This window comes from Leuciscus leuciscus (assembly GCF_965113295.1).
Source record: "Leuciscus leuciscus genome assembly, chromosome: 2".
Lineage (NCBI taxonomy): Eukaryota > Metazoa > Chordata > Actinopteri > Cypriniformes > Leuciscidae > Leuciscus > Leuciscus leuciscus.
This window is the reverse complement of record NC_138726.1, coordinates 65,712,450-65,735,732: the sequence shown is the minus strand read 5'-3', so window position 1 is coordinate 65,735,732 and position 23,283 is coordinate 65,712,450. Positions and strand designations below refer to the sequence as shown.

General features: G+C 44.7%; 2 protein-coding genes across 6 annotated transcripts in view; both read right to left on the bottom strand.

Annotated features, from left to right (window-relative positions):
• The window catches only part of rela (v-rel avian reticuloendotheliosis viral oncogene homolog A), a 39,107-nt gene extending 21,583 nt beyond the window's left edge, over window positions 1–17,524 (bottom strand). For both annotated transcript variants that reach the window (XM_082161642.1, XM_082161643.1), the window contains exons 1-6: window positions 17,409–17,524; window positions 9,008–9,046; window positions 8,783–8,919; window positions 8,185–8,330; window positions 6,520–6,611; window positions 5,982–6,116 (exon numbers count right to left, since the gene is read on the bottom strand). In XM_082161642.1, the coding sequence (XP_082017768.1) occupies window positions 5,982–6,116; window positions 6,520–6,611; window positions 8,185–8,330; window positions 8,783–8,919; window positions 9,008–9,046; window positions 17,409–17,415 (556 nt within the window). In that variant the 5' untranslated portion in view covers window positions 17,416–17,524. The remainder of the gene's footprint in view (window positions 1–5,981; window positions 6,117–6,519; window positions 6,612–8,184; window positions 8,331–8,782; window positions 8,920–9,007; window positions 9,047–17,408) is intronic.
• A 4,719-nt stretch (window positions 17,525–22,243) lies between these two features.
• The window catches only part of LOC309492660 (calcium-binding protein 2), a 13,707-nt gene continuing 12,667 nt past the window's right edge, over window positions 22,244–23,283 (bottom strand). For 3 of the 4 annotated variants that reach the window (XM_082161669.1, XM_082161671.1, XM_082161670.1), the window contains one exon: window positions 22,244–23,283. This exon is cut by the window's right edge and continues 332 nt beyond it. The gene's annotated coding sequence lies outside the window, so the exon portion shown is untranslated. The other variant, XR_014203634.1, reaches the window with a different exon arrangement.

Genomic DNA, 23,283 nt, shown 5'->3' with positions numbered 1-23,283 from the left:
ACCAAAACAATCCAAGGTTTTTATTTAACACCGTGGCTAGACTAACAAATAAACAGACGTCACCCGAACAAAATATCCCGTTACAGTTCAGTAGTAATGATTTCATGAACTTCTTCACTGAGAAAATAGAAAGCATCAGAACCACAATTGTAAACGTTCAATCTTCAATCGCGCCTTATAATTCAGCTTCAATTATCACCCCGAAAGAACAATTACAGTGCTTTACAACTATAGAACAAAAAGAGTTAAATAAACTTATCACTTCATCTAAAACAACAACATGTTTATTAGATCCTATACCAACTAAACTACTGAAAGAAGTGTTACCTGTAGTGGAAGATCCTCTCCTCAATATTATTAACTCGTCTTTATCTTTAGGTCATGTTCCAAGAACATTTAAACTGGCAGTTATAAAACCTCTCATTAAGAAACCACAATTAGATCATAATAATCTAGCAAATTATAGACCCATTTCAAATCTTCCATTTATGTCTAAAATATTAGAAAAAGTGGTGTCCGCTCAACTGGGCTCTTTCTTGCAACAAAATGAGATCTATGAAAAGTTTCAGTCTGGATTCAGACCGCATCATAGCACTGAAACTGCGCTTGTTAAAATCACAAATGATTTACTTTTAGCTTCTGACCAAGGCTGTATCTCAATACTAGTTTTACTTGATCTTAGTGCTGCGTTCGATACTATAGATCATACATTACTCTTAGATCGACTACAAAATTATACTGGTGTTCAAGGACAAGCACTAAGCTGGTTCAAATCATACCTATCTGACCGCTACCATTTTGTCTATTTAAATGGAGAAAAATCGATCATAACTCCAGTAAACTATGGAGTGCCGCAGGGATCTGTATTAGGCCCTCTGTTATTTTCAATATATATGATGCCACTTGGAAATATTATAAGGAAACATGGAATTAGTTTCCATTGTTATGCTGATGACACTCAAATATATATTTCATCACGGCCGGATGAAAACGCAAAATTTTCCAAATTGACAGAGTGTGTTAAAGATATAAAAGATTGGATGACCCGTAATTTTCTTTTATTAAATCCAGACAAGACAGAGGTAATACTTATCGGTTCAAAAAACCGCCCACAAAACCTCGCACAATACAACTTTAACATCATAGGATGTCCTGTTACTTTTTCCTCTACAGTAAAAGACCTGGCTGTCATACTCGATTGCAACTTGTCTTTTGAAAATCATATTTCATATGTTACAAAAACAGCATTTTTCCACCTTAGAAACATTGCTAAGCTACGTAATATGCTATCAGTTTCTGATGCAGAAAAGTTAGTTCATGCATTCATGACCTCGAGACTGGATTACTGTAATGCTTTACTAGCTGGTTGTCCTGCATCCTCAATAAACAAGCTACAGTTAGTCCAAAATGCCGCCGCTAGAGTTCTTACTAGATCAAGAAAATATGATCATATAACACCGATTTTATCATCACTGCATTGGTTACCTATAAAGTTCCGTATTAATTACAAGGTATTGCTACTGACCTATAAAGCCCTAAACGGCTTAGCTCCAGTCTATTTAACGGATCTTTTATAATCCATCGCGCTCTTTAAGATCACTAAATTCAAGGCTTTTGGTCATACCTAGGATATCCAGAACCACCAAAGGAGGGAGAGCATTCTCACATTTGGCTCCAAAACTCTGGAATAGTCTTCCTGATACTGTTCGTTGCTCAGACTCGCTCTCCCAGTTTAAAACTAGATTAAAGTCGCATCTCTTCAGCCAGGCATTCATATAATCCTACAGTTCAAACTACAATCCGGCCTCTAGCTCATAAATGCCAGAGGAGAACTGGCCCCCAACTGAGCCTGGGTTCTCCCAAGGTTTTTTTTTTTTTTCTCCATTAGGTCACCTGATGGAGTTTTAGGACACCATTAGGTCACTTGATGGAGTTTTTCGGTTCCTTGCCACTGTTGCCTTTGGCTTGCTCAGTTGGGGATATTTTGGGGATATTTAATTTAATTTTATCAATCAATAAATTCCTCTTGAAACAAACTTTGTTGTATTATTTTAATTTAATACTGTGAAGCTGCTTTGATACAATCTGTATTGTGAAATAAACTTGACTTGACTTGACTGCTGCACTAAAGGAGGAGCTGGGGATGGAGGCTGGGGATGGAGGAGGGTAATACGCTCCTGAGAAACAAGAGGAGCTGGGGATGGAGGAGGGTCATACGCTCCTGAGAAACGAGAGGAGCTGGGGAGGGAGGAGGGTAATCAGCTCCTGAGAAACGAGAGGAGCTGGGGATGGAGGAGGGTAATCAGCTCCTGAGAAACGAGAGGAGCTGGGGAGGGATGAGGGTCATACGCTCCTGAGAAACGAGAGGAGCTGGGAGGGAGGAGGGTAATACGCTCCTGAGAAACAAGAGGAGCTGGGGATGGAGGAGGGTAATCAGCCCCTGAGAAACGAGAGGAACTGGGGAGGGAGGAGGGTAATACGCTCCTGAGAAACGAGAGGAACTGGGGAGGGAGGAGGGTCATATGCTCCTGAGAAACGAGAGGAGCTGGGGAGGGAGGGAGGAGGGTCATACGCTCCTGAGAAACGAGAGGAGCAGGAGATGGAGGAGGGTAATCAGCTCCTGAGAAACGAGAGGAGCAGGGGATGGAGGAGGGTAATCAGCTCCTGAGAAATGAGAGGAACTAGGGAGGGAGGAGGGTAATACGCTCCTGAGAAACGAGAGGAACTGGGGAGGGAGGAGGGTAATACGCTCCTGAGAAACGAGAGGAACTGGGAGGGAGGAGGGTAATACGCTCCTGAGAAACGAGAGGAGCTGGGGAGGGAGGAGGGTAATACGCTCCTGAGAAACGAGAGGAACTGGGGAGGGAGGAGGGTCATACGCTCCTGAGAAACGAGAGGAGATGGGGAGGGAGGAGGGTCATACGCTCCTGAGAAACGAGAGGAGCTGGGGATGGAGGAGGGTAATCAGCTCCTGAGAAACGAGAGGAGCTGGGGAGGGAGGAGGGTCATACGCTCCTGAGAAACGAGAGGAGCTGGGGAGGGAGGAGGGTAATACGCTCCTGAGAAACGAGAGGAGCTGGGGAGGGAGAAGGGTAATACGCTCCTGAGAAACGAGAGGAGCTGGGGAGGGAGGAGGGTAATCAGCTCCTGAGAAACGAGAGGAGCTGGGGAGGGAGGAGGGTAATCAGCTCCTGAGAAACGAGAGGAGCTGGGGAGGGAGGAGGGTAATACGCTCCTGAGAAACGAGAGGAGCTGGGGATGGAGGAGGGTAATCAGCTCCTGAGAAACGAGAGGAGCTGAGGATGGAGGAGGGTAATACTCTCCTGAGAAACGAGAGGAGCTGGGGAGGGAGGAGGGTAATCAGCTCCTGAGAAACGAGAGGAGCTGGGGAGGGAGGAGGGTAATCAGCTCCTGAGAAACGAGAGGAGCTGGGGAGGGAGGAGGGTAATACGCTCCTGAGAAACGAGAGGAGCTGGGGAGGGAGGAGGGTAATCAGCTCCTGAGAAACGAGAGGAGCTGGGGAGGGAGGGGGGTAATCAGCTCCTGAGAAACGAGAGGAGCTGGGGAGGGAGGAGGGTAATACGCTCCTGAGAAACGAGAGGAGCTGGGGAGGGAGGAGGGTCATACGCTCCTGAGAAACGAGAGGAGCTGGGGAGGGAGGAGGGTAATCAGCTCCTGAGAAACGAGAGGAGCTGGGGAGGGAGGAGGGTAATCAGCTCCTGAGAAACGAGAGGAGCTGGGGAGGGAGGAGGGTCATACGCTCCTGAGAAACGAGAGGAGCTGGGGAGGGAGGAGGGTCATACGCTCCTGAGAAACGAGAGGAGCTGGGGAGGGAGGAGGATCATAAGCTCCTGAGAAACGAGAGGTGCTGGGTAGGGAGGAGGGTCATACGCTCCTGAGAAACGAGAGGAGCTGGGGAGGGAGGAGGGTAATCAGCTCCTGAGAAACGAAAGGAGCTGGGGAGGGAGGAGGGTCATCAGCTCCTGAGAAACGAGAGGAGCTGGGGAGGGAGGAGGGTCATACGCTCCTAAGAAACGAGAGGAGCTGGGGAGGGAGGAGGGTCATACGCTCCTGAGAAACGAGAGGAGCTGGGGATGGAGGAGGGTCATACGCTCCTGAGAAACGAGAGGAGCTGGGGAGGGAGGAGGGTCATCAGCTCCTGAGAAACGAGAGGAGCTGGGGAGGGAGGAGGGTCATCAGCTCCTGAGAAACGAGCGGAGCTGGGGAGGGAGGAGGGTAATCAGCTCCTGAGAAACGAGAGGAGCTGGGGAGGGAGGAGGGTAATCAGCTCCTGAGAAATGAGAGGAGCTGGGGAGGGAGGAGGGTCATATGCTCCTGAGAAACGAGAGGAGCTGGGGAGGGAGGAGGGTAATCAGCTCCTGAGAAACGAGAGGAGCTGGGGAGGGAGGAGGGTCATACGCTCCTGAGAAACAAGAGGAGCTGGGGATGGAGGAGGGTAATCAGCCCCTGAGAAACGAGAGGAGCTGGGGAGGGAGGAGGGTAATCAGCCCCTGAGAAACGAGAGGAGCTGGGGAGGGAGGAGGGTAATACGCTCCTGAGAAATGAGAGGAACTGGGGAGGGAGGAGGGTAATTAGCCCCTGAGAAACGAGAGGAACTGGGGAGGGAGGAGGGTAATACGCTCCTGAGAAACGAGAGGAGCTGGGGAGGGAGGAGGGTAATACACTCCTGAGAAACGAGAGGAGCTGGGGAGGGAGGAGGGTAATACACTCCTGAGAAACGAGAGGAACTGGGGAGGGAGGAGGGTAATACGCTCCTGAGAAACGAGAGGAACTGGGGAGGGAGGAGGGTAATACACTCCTGAGAAACGAGAGGAGCTGGGGAGGGAGGAGGGTAATACACTCCTGAGAAACGAGAGGAGCTGGGGAGGGAGGAGGGTAATACACTCCTGAGAAACGAGAGGAACTGGGGAGGGAGGAGGGTCATACGCTCCTGAGAAACGAGAGGAGCTGGGGAGGGAGGAGGGTAATACGCTCCTGAGAAACGAGAGGAACGTACACTTGCTAGGAAAGTTTTTTCTTTGTGGAAGTTTTGCATTTGGTGAGCTAATAAAATATTAAAACTCAGTCAAATCAATATTTTGTGTACAGTTATTATATGTTATAGGTACGATTTTAAAACAGTTTAATCTGAAATCAATATCTCTGATCTCCATAATTATTTATATGTTGAAATGCTGTGTAATAAGTGTTATGACTGTATACCGTATCTCTGAAATGTACGTCTAGTGTGATCTCGCCGCTGAAACTGCTCTCTCAGAAGCTCTGCGTTTAAAGAGCTAATAATCAAGCTCAGATCAATATTTTGTGTCTAATTATTTACTTATGTGGCAAGTATCCGTGTAATAAGCGAGATAATGTACATCCAGCCGGTTATCTCAGAATAAACCCCTTCAGGTGTGTGTGTGTGTGTGTGTGTGTGTGTGTGTGTAAACCCCCTCAGGCTGATGAAGACTTGATCCTTATCACCCTGTCGGGTTTATTCTGAGATCACAACCGGCTAGATGTACATTATCCCTCACACACTCTCACACACTCTCAGCGGATCGACTCACTGTTGTCGTAGATAGGCTGAGACACCACAGGCTCGAGTGGGAACAGTCTAACTCTCTCTCACACACACACACACACACACACACACACACACTCACTGTTGTCCTAGATGGGCTGAGACACCACAGGCTCGAGTGGGAACAGTCTAACTCTCTCACACACACACACACACACACACACACACACACACACACACACACACACACACACACACACACACACTCACTGTTGTCGTAGATGGGCTGGGACACCACAGGCTCGAGTGGGAACAGTCTAACTCTCTCACACACACACACACACGCACACACACACACACACACACTCACTGTTGTCGTAGATGGGCTGGGACACCACAGGCTCGAGTGGGAACAGTCTAACTCTCTCACACACACACACACACACACACTCACTGTTGTCGTAGATGGGCTGAGACACCACAGGCTCGAGTGGGCACAGTTCTCCGTTGGGAAGAGTGATGGACACCTGGAAACACAGGCGCACTGCGTTCAGGTCGTACTCCTCCTCCCAGATCTTCCCCTCAGGAACTACACACAGAAAATACACATCATTCATCACTCATGATAATAATCACACGTCATCATATTAGAGTGATTTGTGAAGGATCATGTGACACTGAAGACTGGAGTAATGATGCTGAACATTCAGCTTTGATCACAGGAATAAATTACACTTTACTATAGATTCAAATAGAGAACAGATGATTTACATTAGAATAATATTTCACAGTTTCTACTGTATTTCTGATCAAATAAACGCAGCTTTGGTGAGCAGAAGAGACTCTTACAGAAACATCTCACAGATCCCAAACTTAGATGGCAGTATATAGATTTATATATATTCAGATACAGAAACTGTATCTATATCTATATCTATATCTATATATATATATATAATATGTGTATGTGTGTGTGTGTATCAGTCACTCACTATTAAAGGGGTTGTTCTGTGTTTGCAGTCGACATGAAACTGCGTCTCCCACATCCTTCTTCTTCACACACTGAATACCCAGATTCTGGAAACTGAAACACAGAAATGAGTCGGCAGAGCGAGTCAAGAGCGTTATTACAGGCGGATCAAAGACACTTGGGAAACGGACACATTCGACCACAAGATGGAGAACCTCTGAAACACACCAGAGAAAAGCTCTGAAAGTGTGTGTGTGTGTGTGTGTGTGTGTGTGTGCGTTTATCAGAGAAAAGCATCTCTGAGCCGAAACAGGAACAAACTGAGCCGGAGTCTAAATTTAGCCCTGACCGAGAATACACACACATCTGAGACTGGCCTGCAGGGTTTCAGACATCTGGGGCTTTTACACGTCAGAATGAAACTAAACATGTATATTAAAGGAACCGTATGTAAGAAATGTATTTCAATTAATCATAAAATGGCCCTGATATGTCACTAGACATTAAGAAATCATGTTCATTTGAAATACTTATATCACTGACAACAGTAGTCCGGCCAGGATATTGTCATTTAAAAGTGAAGTTTCAGCCCTCACCTGATGTTGATGTTGTCATGTTGTGTTTTGGCCTGAAGCCCCACCCTCCACCTATCTACCAATCACGAAGTCAGTAGTGTTTCGGCATCCGGGTTGCCAGCTCTGCTCTAGTTACCACAGCTGCAGCTACAAACGTGTCGGATAAAAAATGCCAGCCTATCTGGCAACCTCGAGTCAGGGGGGAGGGGGAGGGGATACACCGCTCTACAGTCATTTGAAAGTGATTGCAGTACCAGTTTTGGCCACAATCTTACATACGGTTCCTTTAAATATATATATATATAAATAAATATGGTGTGAGTGAGGGTGATCTCAATGGTAACATTCTAAACTAAAATGATGCAATTTAAACGACTTTACAGTCCAAATAATACAGGTTTAGATGGAGGAGAAACTGCTTCCAATCAGCTTACTTTAATGTGAAACGCTTTGATATAGTCATTAAATAATTAAAATCAGTTGCTGTAAAACACTTAGTTTATAAAACACTCACACACACATTTACTCTCTCATTCACTCACTCTCTCTCTCTCACACTCACACACTCTCACTCACTCACTCACTCTCACTCTCTCTCCCTCACTCTCACTCCCTCACTCTCACTCCCTCCCTCACTCCCTCACTCACTCACTCACTCACTCACTCTCTCTCTCACTCACTGTCACTCACTCTCTCTCACTCACTCACTCTCTCTCTCTGTCACTCACTGTCACTCACTCTCTCTCACTCACTCTCTCTCACTCACTCTCTCTCACTCACTCTCTCTCTCTCACTCACTGTCACTCACTCTCTCTCACTCACTCACTCTCTCTCTGTCACTCACTGTCACTCACTCACTGTCACTCACTCACTGTCACTCACTCACTGTCACTCACTCTCACTCTCACTCACTCACTCACTGTCACTCACTCACACTCTCTCTCACTCTCTCTCTCTCACACACTCTCTCTCTCTCTCTCTCACACACACACACACACACACACACACACACTCTCTCACTCTCTCACTCACTCTCACTAACTCACTCTCTCTCACTTTCACTCACACACACACACACACACACACACACTCTGTCTCTCACACTCACACACCTGTGTATCCGCCGCTCCTGTAAATCGGCCTCATAATACCCGTGTTTGCAGTCTTTTCCCACCAGCTCGTGTGGGTGTGGCTTGTGCGGCTGGTTCTTGGTTACCAAGGAGATCCGCACTCTCAGCGGCCCGCTGTAGTTGTGAACCTATTGAAAGAGCCGTACAGTCATGTGACGATTGCTGCCACATTCCTGAACGAATCAACCGTTTGAACAAATCGGTTGAGTCAAAGATTCAATGACTCATTCATAAACAACTGCCTCATTCTTGAACGAATCAGCCGTTTGAACGAATAGTTTGAATGAATGACTCAATGACTCATTAAGACGGTCACCTGCCGCCACCTACTGGTGGTTTAGTGTCGTGTTTAAAAAGTATCATTCTTTCCATTTCATATTTGTATTTAAAACAATCTCATAACATTATATAATGTGATTGTAATTTCTCAGTGTAAATGATTTAATTTGACTGGTAACAGCCCTATAGTGTCTTATTATTCTAATTTAATTTATTGATCAAATTAATTTTTTTATTTAAAATGACAGATGAAGCATCAGTACAGTAGCATGAAACACACATCATATCTGATCTCACTCACCTTGATGGCGGGGTGTGTTTTGGTGGTGTCGTTGCTCTTCTCTCCCGGGATGCTCCCGGCGGATCGGCCCTCACACTTATAGCGGAAGCGCATTCCTCGAGCTTTCGGCTGCTCGATCACCTCCACATATGGAGGCCCTTTAGGAAAACACCAGAGAAGCTGATGATGAATGACTCGTCCAATCTACAGCTAACGCTAATGATACACACACACACACTTCCTTACCTTGGGACACCGGGGACGCTCCCCACTGGTGAAACAGTCCTGGAAGAACCAGTGAAAGATTAGAGACACAAAGCAGGTTTATACAACAAAAAAGATCTCGAAAGAGTTGTCATACGAGTCAAACACGCCTGAACGAGTCAAACACGCCTGAACGAGACAAAACGACGAAACTGCTTCCAATCAGCTTATTTTAATGTGAATCGCTTTGATATAGTAATGAATTAATTAATATCAGCTGCTGGAAAACACTCAGTTTATAACACACACACACACACACACACACTCACAGCATTTCATAATGAGAAGCAACTCATTAGTTTCATTAGTCATCTTCACGCATGAATCATTTTGGATTCACACATAAGAGTGTGTGTCTGAAAACCAGCTTCAGCCTGAGACTGTGGAGAAGAGCTCTGATTGGCCAATGTGACCATCGGGTTCTGTGAAGGGGCGGGGCTTCACTGTCATTCAAATCATGTACATTAATGCAAGCAAAAAACAACCCTAATGATCCTAAAAACAGGCAAATGGGCTTCAATTTCTGTAAGCAAAATATAATTTCTTTATCATTTAGATTTTGAGGTGAAATATAACCTGCACTAAAAAAAAGTCAGTAGAAAGTGTCAAATGTGCATTGATTTGATTATTTGTAACTTTTTCAGCATTATCGCAGGTTCACTGAAGAACACTGAACTATTTTGATGTTTAATAAAAAAAATCAGTTTGAGTGAATGATTCAATGACTCACTCATAAAGACTTCACTTGATTCATTACTGAATGAATCAGCATTTTTGAATGAATCTCTTGAATAAATGATCCAATGACAAATAAAAATAAAAATGTTAACAGTCATTAACATTTAGGTTATTTATGATATAATATTATAAGAGTGAAATATAAGATCCCCTTTTTGGATGGAAAAACGTGATTTGAACTTCACAATTACCGCGGCTATCTCTAATGACTGTGATTAGATCGAATAACCACGATTAATCAATAACTGCGACAGTGAAAGTGCATTAAAGAGTAAAACTACACATAAAAGTATAAAAACATACATAGCAGATTAACTTTATGAGTTTGATTTTGAATTCTCCTTCCAATTTTCCATGTCCTGTGAAGACTTTTGGTAATTCGGGTCTGATGTTTGAATTGCATCCACTGTGTGAAGCAAGCCCATCTCTTTTATGGCAGGTGGTCCAAGGAAGAGGGGACACAAGCCCTGGGTATCACAAACACACTGGGTGTTTTATCACTCTTCCCTGATGACGAAGTGGTGCTGTAAACTGCCCTCTCACCTGTACCGACACGTTGCTGTCACGGCTGCTCCTGTGTCCAGTTTGAGAAGAACTTGCTCACCGTTCACTGCAATGGACTTTTGCCAGAGACATCAGTCGAATTCTCAAGACTTTACAGCTGCCAGGAACACAGTGTCTGTGCTCTCCATCTCATCATGGTGATATACTTCCTCCAGCGTTGTCTATGTTGTGCAGACGGCAGCGACGTGGCCTGGCTCGCTGGATGGCTGCTTGTGGCTCTCCACATCTGCCACATCCCTCACTGGCTTCCTCGTGTTCTCTCATTCTGGTCGTCTCTGCGGTCCTTTATGTGCAAATCTTGGTTTTATTTTGTATTTTAACATGTCCATGTTTACCTCATTTGAGTCACCGCTTGCTTGTCTTAAAGGACAAGTTCGGTATTTTACACTTAAAGCCCTGTTTACAGATCGTATCTGATGAAATAGAACGGTTAAGATTAAAATTTGGACACATGCTCCTGTCCCGAGAATTTTAGGTTTATTTCGCTTTTGTGGACCTATTTTGCCAAACGCGTCACACCCGTGATTCTTCCGTTGAGAGCTTGAATAATAGACACTCCAGCCCAGTTGGTGGCGATAATGCACCTTTGCCAATTGCAAGCAAACCACGGGCATTTCATTGAATACACAGAAGAAGCAGAAGAAGAAGCGGCGGAGTAATACCGTAAAGGTGCTGCGGTCTCACAGCACGTCCTATTAAGTCAATGGAGTTGGTAAAACCTGTTGGAATGCATCTTTTCCAGCGATTTTTGAGTGAACATATCAGTGAACACCCCCTGACCACTCGGTGAGTTTCACGTCTTTGTAAACGAAAGTTTAATGTGTTTTTAGGACGGAATCTTCCAGTGCATATAGACAACCATTGTGGGGGGGGGGGAGGGGGAGGGGGAAGCGAAATAAACCTAAAATTCTCGGGACAGCAGCATGTGTCCAAATTTTAATCTTAACCGTTCTATTTCATCAGATACGATCTGTAAACAGGGCTTTAAGTGTAAAATACCGAACTGTCCTTTAAGATTGGCTTTTTCATTTCTTCACTTTGCCTTATCTTTGTGACGGCTTTAATGAGTGTGAGCTCGGGGTCAAGCTGTAATCTCTCTGACCATCCGTGATCTCGTATCATTGTGTAGATAAGCGAATTAACATTCATATCTCATTTAGATATGTCACGTCTAATCCAGTTTAGACGATATTTGCGCAGGTTCTGGCGTTCACACGGTTTTATACGTCTGAATATTATTTGGCGTACGCCAGTTTTGGCTTTCGGCGCACGTACACTTTTTGTAACAATCCTTTTATAAATAAGCCCCCAGTATTACAGTGAGTTATCCTAAGATTCATAACATATGACAATAAAGAAGAGGATAATGAAAGAGGAATATCCAGAAAGGGCGGGAGGCAGTAAACACTCCATGACCTACTTAAACCTGGAGTGTGTGTTGTGATGATGATGATGATGATGATGACTAACCCGTCTGGAAGCTGAAGAGCAAACAGTCTGCCATGACCATGCATTTAAAATCAATATGAAATAGCATTCATAATAGAGCTGCACAATACACACACTTTACTTCTGCAACGTCACGTTTAAACAAGTGAAACAAACATCAGGCATTGATTTAGGACAGCACTGGGATATCTCATGAACACACACACACATTACAACTACTCATAACCCATTAGCTGGAAGACGCATGTCACCCTGGTTCATCACTGCATCTGCACCTTTTTATGGTTATTATGATGGAAAATGAGTGTGTTCCTGCCAGCGGGTCAAGGTTCCAGAACCACATGATCATTCTGGTGGGAAAAGCATCTTTCGGCAGTTCAGAAGTAGCCCTGTTTTCCGTTAAATCACAGGGTTTTTTTCAAGCAACATGTGAATCAGGTGATGTTTATGAATCTCGACAGGTTGCCTGTGTTTAGCACTGTTACGTCTCAAATGAATCAGCAAAACGGCTGTTAATATGGGGTGTAGAGAGGGACAAAAATATTGCTTCACAAGTCTTTATCAAGGAAACGCAAGAATAACTGTGATATTGTTAGTAATATTTCAGCTGGACTGAAGCAGATTTACTTGATTATCCAGACATCATTTATTATAAAAATCATGAGTATCAAATATGATCATCGGGCTTTTAAGGAAGATTTGAAGATATGTTTACAACTACAGAGCTTTGATCATAAAACTAATCATTAAATATCATCTTACCAAGACATTATTAGCAGATACTGATATTTATATGAATATAATGCAAGTATCTGCAATACTGTGGGCCAGTATAGGGGTCTCTGGGGGGTGGTATAGGGGTCTCTGGGTGCCGGTATAGGGATCTCTGTGGGCAGGTATAGGGGTCTCTGTGGGCCAGTATAGGGGTCTCTGGGGGGTGGTATAGGGGTCTCTGTGGGGCCAGTATAGGGGTCTCTGTGGGGCGGTATAGGGGTCTCTGTGGGGTGGTATAGGGGTCTGTGTGGGGTGGTATAGGGGTCTCTGTGGGGTGGTATAGGGGTCTCTGTGGGGTGGTATAGGGGTCTGTGTGGGGTGGTATAGGGGTCTCTGTGGGGTGGTATAGGGGTCTCTGTGGGGTGGTATAGGGGTCTGTGTGGGGTGGTATAGGGGTCTCTGTGGGGTGGTATAGGGGTCTCTGTGGGGTGGTATAGGGGTCTGTGTGGGGTGGTATAGGGGTCTCTGTGGGGTGGTATAGGGGTCTCTGTGGGGTGGTATAGGGGTCTGTGTGGGGTGGTATAGGGGGCTCTGTGGGCCGGTATAGGGGTCTCTGTGGGGTGGTATAGGGGTCTCTGTGGGGTGGTATAGGGGTCTCTGTGGGGTGGTATAGGGGTCTGTGTGGGGTGGTATAGGGGTCTCTGTGGGGTGGTATAGGGGTCTCTGTGGGGTGGTATAGGGGTCTCTGTGGGGTGGTATAGGGGTCTCTGTGGGGTGGTATAGGGGTCTCTGTGGGGTGGTATAGGGGTCTGTGTGGGGTGGTATAGGGGGCTCTGTGGGCCGGTATAGGGGTCTCTGTGGGGTGGTATAGGGGTCTGTGTGGGGTGGTATAGGGGTCTCTGTGGGGTGGTATAGGGGTCTCTGTGGGGTGGTATAGGGGTCTCTGTGGGCCGGTATAGGGGTCTCTGTGGGGTGGTATAGGGGTCTCTGTGGGGTGGTATAGGGGTCTGTGTGGGGTGGTATAGGGGGCTCTGTGGGCCGGTATAGGGGTCTCTGTGGGGTGGTATAGGGGTCTCTGTGGGGTGGTATAGGGGTCTCTGTGGGCCAGTATAGGGGTCTCTGTGGGGTGGTATAGGGGTCTCTGTGGGGCCAGTATAGGGGTCTCTGTGGGGCGGTATAGGGGTCTCTGTGGGGTGGTATAGGGGTCTCTGTGGGGTGGTATAGGGGTCTGTGTGGGGTGGTATAGGGGTCTCTGTGGGGTGGTATAGGGGTCTCTGTGGGGTGGTATAGGGGTCTGTGTGGGGTGGTATAGGGGTCTCTGTGGGGTGGTATAGGGGTCTCTGTGGGGTGGTATAGGGGTCTGTGTGGGGTGGTATAGGGGGCTCTGTGGGCCGGTATAGGGGTCTCTGTGGGGTGGTATAGGGGTCTCTGTGGGGTGGTATAGGGGTCTCTGTGGGGTGGTATAGGGGTCTGTGTGGGGTGGTATAGGGGTCTCTGTGGGGTGGTATAGGGGTCTCTGTGGGGTGGTATAGGGGTCTGTGTGGGGTGGTATAGGGGGCTCTGTGGGCCGGTATAGGGGTCTCTGTGGGGTGGTATAGGGGTCTGTGTGGGGTGGTATAGGGGTCTCTGTGGGGTGGTATAGGGGTCTCTGTGGGGTGGTATAGGGGTCTCTGTGGGCCGGTATAGGGGTCTCTGTGGGGTGGTATAGGGGTCTCTGTGGGGTGGTATAGGGGTCTGTGTGGGGTGGTATAGGGGGCTCTGTGGGCCGGTATAGGGGTCTCTGTGGGGTGGTATAGGGGTCTCTGTGGGGTGGTATAGGGGTCTCTGTGGGCCGGTATAGGGGTCTCTGTGGGGTGGTATAGGGGTCTCTGTGGGGTGGTATAGGGGTCTGTGTGGGGTGGTATAGGGGGCTCTGTGGGCCGGTATAGGGGTCTCTGTGGGGTGGTATAGGGGGCTCTGGGGGGTGGTATAGGGGTCTCTGTGGGCCGGTATAGGGGTCTCTGTGGGGTGGTATAGGGGTCTCTGTGGGGTGGTATAGGGGGCTCTGGGGGGTGGTATAGGGGTCTCTGTGGGCCGGTATAGGGGTCTCTGTGGGGTGGTATAGGGGTCTCTGTGGGGTGGTATAGGGGTCTGTGTGGGGTGGTATAGGGGTCTCTGTGGGGTGGTATAGGGGTCTGTGTGGGGTGGTATAGGGGTCTCTGTGGGGTGGTATAGGGGTCTGTGTGGGGTGGTATAGGGGGCTCTGTGGGCCGGTATAGGGGTCTGTGTGGGGTGGTATAGGGGTCTCTGTGGGGTGGTATAGGGGGCTCTGTGGGGTGGTATAGGGGGCTCTGGGGGCCGGTATAGGGGGCTCTGTGGGGTGGTATAGGGGTCTGTGTGGGGTGGTATAGGGGGCTCTGTGGGCCGGTATAGGGGTCTGTGAAGGCCCTCATCACAGGACCCAGTCATAAAATCATAATGACATCTGACAAAAATATATCACAACCTGTACACACACAGTCAGCCTTATTTAAATATGTAAATGAGCAAATACCATAGAGCAGGGGCTTTCAAACTTTAAAATAAATAAAGAAATAAATAAATAAATCAAAATTAGGGATGTACTGAGATTTCAACTAAGAACTTTTTTTGGTTTCAGGGCTAAATGGTTTTGGAGGGAAACGAGCGTTTAATAAGCGCTTCTCTGATGGCACGTTTTGACTGTTCAGCGTGTATTTCGTGACAAAATGTGGATAAACTACAACAGTTAAACATGTGTCAGCTGTGACACTCGCTCTGGATCAACAATACTTAATATATGTTTGAATTAATCTGTCATGAAAACATGTTATTACAGTTTATTGTCATTTAAATGTTTGTATTTCACCAACAAGCTGAGCTGAAAACTAAAACTAAAAGCTAATTTTGTTATTAAAAAGTTGATACAAAAACTATTTGAGGGTTGAAATACTTTAAATACGTTTGATTAATTCATTGATTATTAATTTATTTTCGGTCTTGTGCATCCTACATTTTTGGTTTAAACCCCTTAAGTTTTTAAGTAGGCGGAGTTTCCTTTGCAGTTCGCCGCGAGTCTTCGGCAGTAACATTAAGCTAATACGGAAAAGTTACATTTATCCTACCATGCTACTGTACAAGTTGCGGCAGCACGTGAGTTATGCTTAACAATCATAAAAGTATAACTCAATTTCAGCCGCATTCTGAGTCTGACAATGTCATTCGTTTTTATCCTTGGCCATAGCAAGTGTTATTATCTTGGGGAAATACATCAGTGAAAGGAAATGTTAAGTCCATGTCCAGCTCTAAATTGTAAGGAATTTATATCTTTGATTTCATAGTACACTTTACAATAAGGTTCATTTGTTTATTATTCATATTAACTAACATGAATTAATCATGAGCAAAACATTTGTTAGGCCTATTTGTTAATCTTAGTTAATAATAATACAACTTTTAATTGTTTGTTCATGTTATGTCACAAGCATTAACTAATGTTGACAAATACAACTTTTGATTTGAATAATGTTTTGGTAAATGCTGAAATTAATATTAACTGAGATTAATAAATGGTGTAGAAGTGCAGTTCATTATTAGTTCATGTTTAACTAGCCTAATGAAACATTATTGTAAAGTGTTACTGATTTGAATAAATACATAAAATGTATAACATCAACATAACTAAACATGAATTCCTCATAATTACCTACTTGATTCTCTGTTTTGTTTGGTAAAGTAAATAATATTTAGTAATATTATCATCATTTCCCTATTTTTGTTTGATGTGTTATTCATTCTAATTGTATAAGCATCTTTTCATAGGTAATGAAGAGACTCTCTGACCTGCTCTCCATCGAGCGAGATATTCCAAATAATTGTGAGGAAGTCATTTAAATATATAAAAACACAACAGACAGACGGGTACTGCTTTACATACAGGTGATTTATTTAATAAATAAATGTTTTGTAATAAAAGTGCCCATTTTGGTCGTTCTGCCCCGGAGGAGGTGTGTGCGCGCGCCCCTGCCCCTGAGGAGGTCTGTGCGCGCCCCTGCCCGGAGGAGGTCTGTGCGCGCCGCTGAGATTGAGAGCGTCTTTAAAGGCAGGATTAGTTTCACTATTATTTATGCGGTCAGTGACGTAATGTTATTAATGAGGGAAGGAGGTGATGATGTTTACTAACTAACCCATAAAAAACACCCACCCCTTATCCATCACACAGACCTGCAGTCATCACGGTTATTAAACAGCTTCATTTCGATGATTCTTTCTTAAGTGGCCAAAATCGGCTTCCATACTTTTCCGCATTTCACTTTATCTGTGAGGACATTATCAAAATATCTTATTCTTATTCTTATTCTTTTATTTTGGATAGCCCCTTGAGATGTACCATCTCATTTTCAAGGGGGTCCTTTCAATCACTAATTGAAAATAACACCAAGAGCCACACATGCTCAAAACATAACAATACACAATAACACATGTAAAAAGAAAAACAGCACAAAAATAAAGACCAAACTCAACAGGACATCATTCACAGCATTTTCCCCACAAGACAGATATCTGAGATATCTGTTCTCACACTTGTGTGTGTGTATGTGTGTGTGAGAGAGAGAGAGAGAGAGCGTGCGCGCGCGCACACACACACACACACACACACACACACAAACAAACAAACACCTATATAGGCCGTAATGCGACAGAACTTTAAAGTCATATGTGACGCGCGTTGACGCGTCGCGATCATTCGTGTGTTGTTGGATCCTCGTCGGCCGGAGACTCCCGAACCGATCGCCCGTTTCTCTCCGCCGAAACCGAGAGCTAAACTTCAGATTCGGGAGTTTCCCTTCCGCCCGGACACCTAAACAACCCGTGTCTGCCGTTCGGGTGAACAAACACGGCGTTATAACACTCGACTTACCGTCCATGTCGCTCGGGTCACTCGGTCGTGTTCTGATGTTCCGCGCTGAAGAATACACGACACACACACACCGCAACGACGCTCTCCTTCCGCTCGCGCGCGGAAATACCCGGATGACGCGTTTACATCGCCAACACAACAGAAGAAAACACTGGAGAAACTACTCAACACAAACTCAACTCGCTACAATAATAAACGAATGAAATGCGTTTACATCGCCAACACAACAGAAGAATTACAGAGAAGAAACTAAACACTTTATAATGATAGTAATGAGAACATTAAATCGGCGCATGATTTCAAAGAAACATCTTAACGTGACTCTTTAATTCTCTCAGCAGAAGTTGTAAGAAAGAAAGAGAACGGTGTAATAAATCAATACAATAAATGTGTAAATCCAGGTGGATGTGTATCCAGAACTGAACAGACAGACAACAACATTAAACTGGTTTGGATAGTAGGTTACTGTCAGTAAAATGGTGTCTGTGTGTGTGTGTGTGTGTGTGTGTGTGTGTGTGATGATCACCAGCAGAGGCCGCAGAAACTCCACTGAATCCTGCTGTGCATACAGTAAATACATGTGCACTAAATATTATAATCATAGGCTATACGGCAAAAGATGTTGAATTGTTTATCTATCTATCACCATAGACTTACAAATCACAAACTACACTTTTAACTTGCTCATCATAATGATCAGTGACGAGTTCTCTTTCAGTTCTTGAAATACAGGAAAAAAAATGTAGGATGTGAAGAAGCTCTTCTTGGAAAACAGCACCAGACACTCGTTCACTCCTCCATTTCTTCTGTACTTCTACAGTGACGTGAGTTCAGCTGTGTGTGTGTGTGTGTGTGTGTGTGTGTGTGTGTGTGTGTGTGTGTGTGTGTGTGTGTGTGTGTGTGTGTGTGTGTGAAGCGTCACTGTTGTGTTTCCAGGTAAACAGCTTTGAGCTTCCTTCCGCTTTAGTAGCATTTACTCCTAAAGACTCTTTCCGTTACGCCCTCCTTTTATCTCTGAGTGAGCCTGTGAACTTTCTACATCAATCAATCAGGGGCAGTCATGGCCTAGTGGTTAGGGAGTTGAACTGGTAACCCAAAGGTTGCTGGTTCGATTCCAGAACTGGTGGGAAATGACTGAGGTGCCCTTGAGCAAGGCACCTAACCCCTAATCGCTCCCCGGGTGCCACACAAAGGCTGCCCGCTGCTCTGGCTGTGTGTATCCACGTTTGCAGTGTGTGTGTGTTAACTACTCACTACTCTGCTCCTAATGTGTGTGCATTAACTTGGATGGGTTAAATGCAGAAGTCAAATTCCAAGTATGGGTTACCATACTTGGCCGTCACGTGTCACTTTCACTTTCACTTTCACTTTCAGAGATAGAAACGGGCAAAGGATTCGAGAAAGCGATGATCTGATCATTTGAATTTCAACACAGTCCCAGATAACAAAAATATGTTCGGAAACTCTTATTACTGAATGTTCTTTTATTTCCCCTAAAAACATTTTTCTTGGTCATGTGAATGTTCAAATCTCTCCCGTGAACTGCCAAAATACAGACAGCATGTTACATGTCCTACCAGAGACCATGGGCGTCGGAAGAAAAAAAAAAGTGGGTGGGTCCTCCCCCAGAAAAATGTTACTGGAGTAAATACCATTTCATGTATTCTGGTGCCTTTTAATTAAAGTAAACTAAACTCCACTTCACGTCGGGCGGTTCTTTGCCTCCACGTCGTGCATTAAATGCACAGCTATCCGTGGATTATCCCGCTAATACCATGGACATTTGCCAGCAGCAATGACAACTTAAAGCTGTTATTGATGTTTGCAACGCAATATTTGACTGGAAGGGTACAACGGGCAGTTACTTTCGTCAGTTGCGGCTCATTGAGAAATGTAATGTAGCGATTCAGCGGAAATGGAGTTTAATTTATTAGGGAATTCCTCAAGTGGAATGGATTTGACTGACGGCGCTCTGAAGAGCAAACAGACAAATGCGCTGAATCAGAGACGGTAAAAGTAAATGGGTCCAATATCATTGGTCTTAAAAAGTGGGTGGGTCTTGTCCCACCCGTATACAATGGTTCCGACGCCCATGCCAGAGACAGTAATATATTGGACCACTGTTACACCACAATAAAGAATGCGTATCACTCCGTCCCACGGGCAGCTTTGGGGCTCTCTGATCACTGTTTGGTTCATCTTATACCGACCTACAGGCAGAAACTGAAATCAGCTAAACCTGTAATAAGGACTGTAAAAAGATGGACCAACGAAGCAGAGCAGGATCTACAGGCCTGCTTCGATTGCACTGATTGGACTGTTTTTGAAGCTGCAGCCACCGATCTGGATGAGCTCACAGATACTGTAACATCATATATCAGTTTCTGTGAGGATACATGCATTCCTACCAGGACATTCTTATCATTCACTAATGATAAACCATGGTTTACTGGGAAACTCAAACAGCTTCGTCATGCCAAAGAGGATTCTTACAGAAGTGGGGATAAAATCTTGTATAACCAGGCCAGAAACAGACTGACAAAGGAGATCAGAGTTGCTAAAAGAAGCTACTCTGAAAAGCTGAAAAAACAGTTTTCAGCCAACGACCCGGCATCAGTCTGGAGAGGCCTGAGGAACATCACCAACTACAAATCACCATCCCCCCGATCTGTGGAGAATCAACAACTGGCTGACACTCTCAATGCATTCTATTGCAGGTTTGAGAAGCCCAGACTCACACCTCACACCCGCTCTGATGTGCACTTCACACATCCACCATCACCTCCTGCAACCCCTCTCCTCCCCCCTTCTGCCATCCAACCTGAGCTTAAGGTCTGTGTGGAGGACGTGAGCCGAGTCTTCAAAAAACAGAAGACTAGGAAAGCTTCAGGCCCAGACGGCATCTCATCTGCTTGTCTAAAAGCCTGCGCTGACCAACTGGCCCCAGTCTTCACGCAGATCTTCAACAGATCATTGGAGCAGTGTGAAGTTCCCTGCTGCTTCAAACGCTCCACTATCATTCCGGTTCCCAAAAAACCTAAAATCACTGGACTTAATGACTACAGACCTGTCGCTCTCACGTCTGTGGTCATGAAGTCGTTTGAAAGACTGGTGTTGGCCTATCTGAAGGACATCACTGGACCCCTGCTGGATCCCTTTCAGTTTGCTTACAGAGCAAACAGGTCTGTGGATGATGCAGTCAACATGGGACTGCACTATATCCTGCAACATCTTGACAGACCTGGGACTTATGCACGGATCTTATTTGTGGACTTCAGTTCGGCCTTCAATACCATCATCCCTGATCTTCTCACAGCCAAACTGACTCAGCTCTCCATGCCATCCTCAATCTGTCAGTGGATCTCCAGCTTCCTGACGGACCGGCAGCAGCTAGTGAGACTGGGGAAACTCACATCCAGGACCCTCACCATCAGCACTGGCGCCCCCCAAGGGTGCGTTCTCTCCCCACTGCTCTTCTCCCTGTACACTAATGACTGCACTTCTAAAGACCCCTCTGTCAAGCTCCTGAAATTCGCAGACGACACCACCGTCATCGGTCTCATCCAAAATGGTGACGAGTCTGCTTACAGACTGGGGGTTGAACAGCTGGCTGTCTGGTGCAGCTATAACAACCTTGAGCTGAACACGCTCAAAACAGTGGAGATGATTGTGGATTTCAGGAGAAAATCCCCAGCACTCCCCCCTCTCACCATCATGAACAGCACTGTGGAAGCAGTGGAGTTATTCAGGTTCCTGGGCTCTACCATCTCTCAGGACCTGAAGTGGGCAAATCACATTGACTCCATTGTGAAAAAGGCCCAGCAGAGACTGTACTTCCTTCGCCAGCTGAAGAAGTTCAATCTGCCACAGGAGCTGCTGATCCAGTTCTACTCAGCCGTCATTGAGTCTGTTTTAAGCACTTCCATCACTGTCTGGTTTGGTTCAGCTACCAAATCGGACATCAGGAGACTACAACGGACAGTCCGGACTGCAGAGAGGATTATTGGTGCCCCCCTGCCAACCCTCCAGGACCTGTACTCTTCCAGAGTGAGGAAGAGAGCAGGTAAAATCATCACAGACTCCACTCACCCTGGACACCCCCTGTTTGAACTGTTACCGTCAGGACGGCGACACAGATCACTGGCCACAAGAACATCCAGGCACAGGAACAGTTTCTTTCCACAGGCCATTTCCCTTCTGAACACTTAACATGCCCCCCAAGGCATATGCCTGTAAGTGCAATACTCCCACTGTCTAGTGCAATATTCTCTTAACTCAGGTGATATTTATATTTATATTATTCATACTACTCAAAATACTGTAAATATGTTCATAATCTGTAGCATGCACTAGACTCCCACTGTCTAGTGTAATATTCTCTAACTCAGGTGATATTTATATTTATATTATTCATACTACTCAAAATACCGTAAATATGTTCATAATCGGTAAATGTTTATTCGGACTAAACCCAACTGTGACCCTACTTTTTTACTTTTATACTATTTTTTATATTTTTTTATATATTTTATTCTTAGAATTTGTATTACTATGTTTCTTGTTGTATTTGTATTTGTATTTGTGCACTGGAAGCTTCAGTACCAAGAAAAATTCCTTGTGGGTGCAAGCACACTTGGCAATAAAGCTCTTTCTGATTCTGATTCTAAGGGGGATCAATACATTGTATCATTCTTCAGACATTATGAAACGATACTTTTGAATGTGCTCTGAAACAAGTAGCAACATTTAAACCATGTTAGACGAACAGGCATGATATTCTGATTTAGTGACGTTTAAAATATAGATTTATGTGTTTCTTATAATGTTTATATAAATATAAATTCAGACGTTTTTTTTTCTCAAACTTTTACTGTTTATTAACAAAACTTAAAAAATACACTTGTTACATATTTTGACACTTTTAAAGGTCTATGCATAAAAATATCTATACACACACATCTGCTTCAGAGACATATACAGTACATTACTGTAAAGTTACAGTCATCTACATAGTGCAGAACGTTGCATTATACTAGTCATTTAGAAAATATTTAGAAAATATTAAAAGGAGTGATTATTTTCTCTCTCAAAAAAATTACTTTTCCCTTTTATGACTTTTACAGACATTCATTTTGCAAACTCATTTTATTGGAATTATTGGGCGATTTCCTCTCATATATTAGGTGCCAATCTTCAAAATTTATGGATTTAAATAAATATAGTTATTAGTACAGATGGCAGTCACCAAAGCACTCATAAAGAGCTATATCTATCCATGAAATATGGAAAATCAGAGAAATGTATTTTCATTTACAGAAATATCCATGATGCGCTTTTATGATTTTATGAATTTGAGGAATTTTTCAGGCCAGGAAATCAGATTTTTAAAGGGGTCCTATTATGCTTTATGCAAGCTATACGCACAAATGCTTCTGAAAGACGGAGCCGTTCCCATTTCGTCTGGAAAATCTCTTGTTTATGGATCACAACTTGTAAAAGCTTTGCCTCCGCTCGCCCGCTTACTAACATTACAGTGTTGATGTAGTGTTTACTGGAGCTTTTGTAAGAATGTTCACCGCCTCTTAGGAAAATGAACCATGATTTTGTGATCGATTAGTGTTTTTATTACCATAGTTTAAATGATTAAATGTTGGATAACATCGTATCTATAATCTATCAGAAAAAAACAACAACAACAACAACATACCACTCTGAAAGTCCTGTGAAATTTGTTCTGCATGATCCTCTTGTTCGTTAACATTGTCAGGGTCTGAATTGGGCTCAAAATGGTTTGAAATTAACGCCATTGTTAATATTTACATCTGAGTAGAGCTCGCAGTTATGAATGGGCGGGGGCCAATATTATGCCAATCAC